Raw genomic sequence first — 7526 nt, 5'->3', positions numbered from 1 at the left:
TAGGAACCCCCAAAAACCCGGTGTCACAAGTGCATGAGCATCTACTAAGGATTACAATAACAATACAGCATTTTTCTTGAATACAAGTTAGACAGGAGAATATAAATAACTCTGATGGAGACTCTGTATGATACGGGTCGTAACATGGAATGCATCTTACCATGAAGTCCCCGCAATAACCGCGCCCTTGCACTCAATAAGTATAGCATGAGTACGTAAATCAACGCACACCCAGCATGTATCTAGCCTAACCCTAGAGAAGTACTGACGAGGGGTCAACATCGATACTTACTAGTGGTCCAATAAATTATATACAGTAAGAAGTAAACAAATACAAGGCAGATTAAATAAAAAGTATAAACAAATATAAATACGAGGTACAATCTTCCTCTGAACAATAACTGAAGCTTTCAATTAGCAGTTACCTCCTCAATCAGAATATTAATAAAATGGACCTAGCCAGATAGGTCATCACAACTCAAATTAGGATAACACACGGATACGCTGGTTTCTTGTCAAATATTATGCGCGACGCCGCTGAGGCGAACGGCCCAATCCTATAAGAGTATTTATAGAAATGCTGAGGCGAACGGCCCGATCCCATCAAGATATGTACACTACAAAGGGTCGAACGGCACAAACCATATATGCATCTTATATAATGCCGAGACGAATGGCCCGCTTCTATAAGAATATGATACTTTAATGGGTCCTTGACCCCACTCACGAATATACATGTGAGTTATGAAATTTTAAGAAGCTTTTCGATGAAAACGCACAACGCGACAGAAATTCCTAAAGGAAGCACAATTATTCCATGGATTATCAAGTAGCTCGTCACATCTCTACAATAGCGGGTCTATTACCTAGTGCAAGTATAGTCTCAAGTCGTAACGCAAAATAAAGGAATTAAATGAGCAAATATAACTCAAATAGTATAATTATAGCATAGCGTGAACCTAAGTCTACCATGACATAATCAGGAATTCAAGATACGCACGGATACTCGTCAACTCTTACGTATGCAGCCCCCACAACATGTAGCACATAAGAATGTAACACCTATGGGGTAAATTCCCCCTCACAGGTTAGACAGGAGACTTACCTCGCTCCGAATTTCCATTACCGGCTCCAACGCCATTCTAACACTCAAACGGATGCATGTCCTCCAAAACTAGTCAAACAATGTGCAAACAAATAAAACTATACTCTAATACTCACAAATAAAACTATACTCTAATACTCATAATAAATCAATTTATAACAACTCCCAACTCCGCTCGAAAAGTCAATAAAGTCAACCCTCGGGCCCACGTGCCTGGATTAAGAAAATTTTCAAAGATAAACTTCACTCATAACACCACGAACTCAAATATATAATTTATTTCAAATTCCACGTCCAATTTCATGGTCAAAACCCAAAAATACCAAATTCTAGGGTTTCTACCAAAATCCCAAATTTCTACTAATTTTCATGTCACAATCTATGTATAAATCATGTATTTAACTCACAGTGAGAAGAAATCACTTACCTCCTAGTTGATGATGTAAATAGTGCTCCAAAATCGCTCCCAAAGTCGGCTCCCATGAAGAAATGGAGTGAAAATGAGACGAATCACACTTTAAAACAAATCTACCCAGGCCTGACCTTCATCGCGTTCGCAATCTCTTGAATGTGTTCGCGATGCCCAGCTGACCCTGCCCTTCGCGTTCGCGTTCCAAGCCTTGCGTTTGCATTCCATGCCTCGTGTTCGCGAAGGTCTTCTGCCCAACAGCAATCACAGTCTTATTCGCATTCGTAGAGAAGCCTACGCGTTCGCGAAGTAGGGCCAGGTCCTTCTTTGTATTCGCGTTAGCCTCATCACGTTCGAGAAGAGAAAAAATAGGGGCCCTTCATCAGCCTTCTTCGCGATCGCGAAGCACACCTGTGCAGCAGCACACCAGCAATACCAAAACAACGAAACTTTGTCTGAAACCACCCCGAATCACGCCCGGGGCCCCTGGGCCTCCGGGACCCCGTCCACTCATACCAACAAGTTCAAATACCTTATACGAACTTATCCAAAGGCTCGAAATGCCACAATTAACATCAAAATCATGAATCGACGATCAAAATCTTTCTTTCAACTTCCAAACTTCGACAAACGCGTCTGAATCATATAAAAACATTCCGGAATGATGCCAAACTTTATGCATAATTCACAAATTACGATACGAACATATTCCAAGGCTCGGAACCCTAAACGGACATCGATAATATAAAAATTAACTTCAAGCCAAACTTAGGAAATTCTAAAACCTTCAAAAATGTCAACTTTCCGTAATAAGCGTCGAAATGCTCCCGGGCGACCCGATACTCGACCCGAGCATACGCCCAAGTCAGGAATCATCATACGAACCTATTGGAACCTTCAAATATCGGTTCAAAAGTCGCTTACTCAAAAGTCAAACCTGAGTAACTTCTTCCAACTTAAAGCTTCCGAAATTAGAATTTTCCATCTGAATCAACTTTGAACTTCCCAAAATTCAACTCCGACCATGCGTACAAGTCATAACACATTAAGTGAAGCTACTCAAGATCTCAAACAGCCAAGCAACGCGCTGGAGCTCAAAATGACCGGTCGGGTAGATACACTCACACAGGTCTTCGCTCCCTCATACATGTCTTTAATCACCCTAATATAGGACACAGGTACCGCTCTAGCCTCCAAACATCTCCACATAACCTCCTCTGGACTTTATTGTAAGCCTTTTCTAAATCGGTGAACACCATATGCAAGTCCCTCTTCCTCTCCCTATATTGTTCCATCAATATCCTAACAAGGTAATGGCTTCCGTAGTCGAATGCTCTGGCATAAACCCAAACTGGTTCTCGGATATAGACACCCTTCTCCTCACCATTAGCTCCACCACCCTCTCCCACACCTTCATAGTATGACTAAGCATCTTAGTACCCCGATAGTTGTTGCAATTTTGATATCCCCCTTATTCTTGTACACAGGAACCATCATGCTCCATCTCCACTCTTGGGACATCTCTTTTATCCTAAAAATGACATTAAATAACCTTGTATGCCACTCCTCGCCCGCCCTGCCCACACTCTTCAAAAACTCCCTCGGGATTTCATCTGGCCTGGTCGTTCTGTCCCTGCTCATCTTACGCATAGCCCTCACAACCTCCTTAACTCTAATCCGCCTACAATACCCAAATTCGCAATGACTCTCGGAGGATCCCAAATCAACCTGAACAATGTCTATGTTCCCATCCTCGTTCAAAAGACTATGGAAGTAAGTCTGCCATCTCTGACGGATATACGCCTCATCTAACAAAACTCTACCTTCTTCGTTCTTGATGCACTTCACTTGGTCCAAGTCACGGGCCTTTCACTCTCTCACCTTGGCTAGCCTAAACATCCTCTTATCCCCACCTTTACCCTCAGGTTCTTTATACTAATGACTAAATGTTGTAGTCTTAGCTGCCGTAACTGCTAACTTTGCCTCCTTCCTAGCCAACTTATACCGCTCCCTATTCGACCTCTTCTCCTCCTCGTCAATGCTTTCCACTAGCTTCAAATACACCGCTTTCTTGGTGTTTACCTTTATTTTGACCTCTCTATTCCGCCACCAGCCTCCATTGCGACCACTATTGTAATCCTTCGAGACCCCTAGGACCTCTCTAGCAGCTTCCTTAATGCACTACGCCGTCGTGGTCCACATCAGGCTCGCATCCCCACTACTCCTCCATGAAAATAGTAAGTAATATGATATAACACATAAGTTTATTTAATAACAATGGTGAGTAACCTAAAACAAATGGTAAATAATACAATATAACAAGTTAATTTATATTGATGATGTAAAGACCTTATTGTATTTATTTACAGTGTATATCTTCTAAACGGTGGAACAATCCTAGTTCCCTCAGTTACAGTGTATATTTCCTTTGGCTTCTCATAGGTTATATGTGTATCCCTGTTATGTTTTGATGATCTAACAAACTTATTGTTAAGAAACAAATAAGGAACCTGTTACAAATCCTCAATTACTTAAGATCAACAAGTCTCCAGTCAGGGACGAGTTAAAGGAACAATAGAGAGAACAGGTAGCTACCAGTTCCCGTGGTGACTGTACAAGTCAACTCCCCACAGCTGTAAAGTTGTTGCCTGCACATGCAATATTACAAAAACAATGCAGCAGTCAACTTTATGCGGAATGCGCTTTACCTAACTTGCTTGCATCATTCAAGTGATGTCACAAATGAATTGTTAACATCAAGCAAAGGTAAAACAAAGCGCTTGCACATTCAAGAATCAATCAATCATTCTCACAAGTGATCAATTAATCTGGCAAGTGATTCTCAAGGATATCAAGAACAAAGAAAAACATAACAATGGACCAGTTCCCTGTATCGAGTTATTGCATGTCCTTAGTTGTGTTGCACCTTTGTTAAAGTACTTTACATGTAATTCCTACTTAGCTTAGCTAGTAACATTGTGTAAGAAACCTTTGTAAATCATAAACCTGTGTGTTTGTGTCTTGGCTAGAGTTAGTCGAGTTGTAAACCTTTGTAATAGAGTTATTACAAAGTGGCTTGTAAGAGTGTTACAAGTTAGTAAGGGATTAAGAGGTTAATTCCTAGGTTTCAATAGGTTGTAATCTGATGTTTGCTCGATAGTGAAGATGAAATCCTACAAGGGTAGGTCGTGGTTTTTAATCCCGTGAGCTGGGATTTTTTCACGTAAAACTCCATTGTGTCATTTACTTACTATAGTGTGTGTACGTTCTGTGGGAACTAATAGAGAACATGGTGCTCTATATAGTTTGGTGGACCCTTAGTTTCTATCAATTTGTATCAGAGCAGGTTCTTTCTATCAAGCTAACACCTAGAAAGGATCCTCATGGCTACTCTACCAAACTTCGAAGAAGGTCAATATACCTACAAACCACCAAGATTCAACGGCCAATATGGATGGTGGAAGACAAGGATCCACGACTTCATCATTGCTGAAGACTCGGAGCTTTTGGAATATCATCTGCGATGGACCCTTCGTTCCTACGAAGACCATTGGAGACCTTACAGTGACAGTTCCTAAAATAAGAAAGGAATACAACGATACTGACCGCAAGGCTATAGAAAAGAACTTTCGAGCAAAGAATATCCCCGTCTGTGGTATTGGACCAGATGAGTACAATAGGATTTCAGCATGTCAATCTGCTAAGGAGATCTGCGAAGCTCTCCAAACAGCTCATGAAGGGATAACACAAGTTAAATAGTCGAAGATTGACATGCTAACCACAGAGTATGAGCTTTTTAGGATGAAGAACGATGAGTCTATTCAGGATATGCACACTCGCTTCACATCTATCATCAATGAGCTTCACACTCTGGGAGAGACCATCCCTAGGAACAAACTTTTTAGGAAGATACTTAGTGTATTACTTGGTTCCTGGGAAAGCAAAGTAAATGCTATCATAGAGGCGAAGGATCTGCAGAAGCTCACCATTGATGAACTTGTTGGCAATCTGAAGACTTATAAAATGAAGAAGAAGAAGAAGAAGAAGAAGAAGAAGAAGAAGAAAACGGATAGTGAGAGAAGAGATCCCAAAGGTAGAAGAACCTAGTCCACAAGACGGACATCAATGACTCAGGTGGTGAGGATGCTGATATGGCCTACCTGACAGAAAGGTTTCAGAAAATGGTTCGTAGAAATGGAGGTATTCCAAAAAGAGGCAGCTCCAGCAAGCCAAAAGGTTATGACCTATGTCATAAGTGTGGTAAGCCAGGACACTTCATCAAGGATTGCCCTCTCTTCAAGCAGGATCAGTACAAACACAACACAGACAAAGCAGCTAAAAGGAACCCGGTTCCCGACAAACGATTCAAATGAAAAGATACCGCTGATAGTATTGCGAAACAAGCTCTTGCTGTATAGGGAGACTCTTCCAGCGAATCTGGAGAAGATGATGATCAAGGTGACATCTCCATGATGGCAGTGGAAAGTGAAGCAGCTAAGTATGATTCAATCTTTGCCCTGATGGCAAAATCTAACAATGATGATGATGAGGTAAACTTTCTAGATGTTCAAAGAAATCTGAATTCTTATTCTTCAAAAAAGCTTATGTCTTTGGAAAATGTTTTAATTGATTCTTATCATAGTTTTATAAATGATAAAGATGCATTAACTACGGAACTAGGAGAAGCAAAACATGAGAAAGATGACCTAGTAGTCGTTATGGTAGATTTAAAAGAAACAATTGAGAGTTTAAAGAAGGAAAAAGATGCCTTAACTAAAAAAATTACAAACATAGAACATAAGAGAAATGATCTTGTGGTTGTTGTGGTCGATCTAAAAGAAACCATTAAGTGTGTTAAAAAGGAGAAAGAAGTTTTAACTGAGAAGTTTGCTAACATTGAGCATGAGAGAGATGACCTATTAGTAGTGGTTGTAGACCTAAAGGAAAAAATTGACGAACTAAGAAGGGAAAGTAGGCCTTGGAACACTCAAAAAGGAAAGGAAGTTGCAAGTGAAGCACTCCTTATGCTTGAAAATGAGTTCAAATCAGTGAAATCTAGTCTGTGTGCTGAGCTTGAGAAACACAGACAACTTCAGGAAGATTTAGGTAAAGTGAAGAGTGACCTAGGAAAATCTCATAAGTGGACCTAGTCCTCTGATGCAATCACGACTATGCATACAAACAGTGGGAGAAACATGCAGGGAATCAAGTTCCAAAGGAAAAGACTCCCTACAACCCTCAAAGCAAGTACGTTACTACACCTAATAACTGGTTCCACACTCACTGTGGTAACACTAGGAACATTAAGGAAACCTGTAAGGCCAGATTTCAGTCTCAACAAAAAAAAAATTTTGCTGAAAAACTAACTACTGCTAGGGAACCCGACCCCTCGTATAAAAAATGTGTAATACCTATTGTGACTAAAAGTGCCCTCATTCACCCCTTTCCTCATTACAAGGGACCCAAACTTGTTTGGGTTCCTAAGTCTAACTCTTGATTTTCTTGTGCAGGGAGTAGTGAAAGGGAGCAGCCAACAATGTTACATGGATAGCGCCTGCTCGAAGCACATGACTGGAAGTACAAATGATTTCCTTTCACTGAAGGCCCTGCAGGGAGGGAGTGTATCCTTTGGAAATGGCAAGAAGGGATACATTCTGGGAGTTGGAAGGATTGGGAAGTCTTTCTCTCACTCAATTGAAAATGTATACTAAGTAAACGGGTTGAAGTACGCTTGCTGAGTGTTTCCCAAATCTGTGACAAGGGAAAAAAAGTGAAATTTGTATCAAAGATATGCACAGTCACTAATATTATGACTGGTGAAGTGGTGTTAGTGGCCAAAAGACACAAAAATATCTATGTTGTTGACTTGGAGTCCTTGCGAAATTGGGATCTCAGCTGTCTGAGTTCTGTTGATAATGATGCTGAACTATGGCACAGAAGGCTGGGTCATGCAAGTTTTAAGTTGCTGAACATATTGGTCAAGAAGGGACCTGGATCATGGTCTGCCCAGGT

At 40.8% G+C, this 7526-nt stretch overlaps 1 protein-coding gene across 1 annotated transcript; it reads left to right on the top strand.

The window, feature by feature from the left end:
- Positions 1 to 4964: 4964 nt before the first annotated feature.
- Positions 4965 to 5273, top strand: LOC109243436. The gene has a single exon (XM_019410368.1). The coding sequence runs from the start codon at positions 4965 to 4967 to the stop codon at positions 5271 to 5273; it is 309 nt and encodes a 102-aa protein (XP_019265913.1).
- Positions 5274 to 7526: the final 2253 nt, after the last annotated feature.

This window comes from Nicotiana attenuata, unplaced genomic scaffold, assembly GCF_001879085.1.
Source record: "Nicotiana attenuata strain UT unplaced genomic scaffold, NIATTr2, whole genome shotgun sequence".
NCBI classification, from domain to species: Eukaryota; Viridiplantae; Streptophyta; class Magnoliopsida; order Solanales; family Solanaceae; genus Nicotiana; species Nicotiana attenuata.
This window is presented reverse-complemented; position numbering and strand designations above follow the sequence as displayed.

What these genes read in the sequence shown, in the direction of transcription:
- LOC109243436 (XM_019410368.1), top strand. Translation starts at nt 4,965, where the DNA reads ATGGATGGTGGAAGACAAGGATCCACGACTTCATCATTGCTGAAGACT.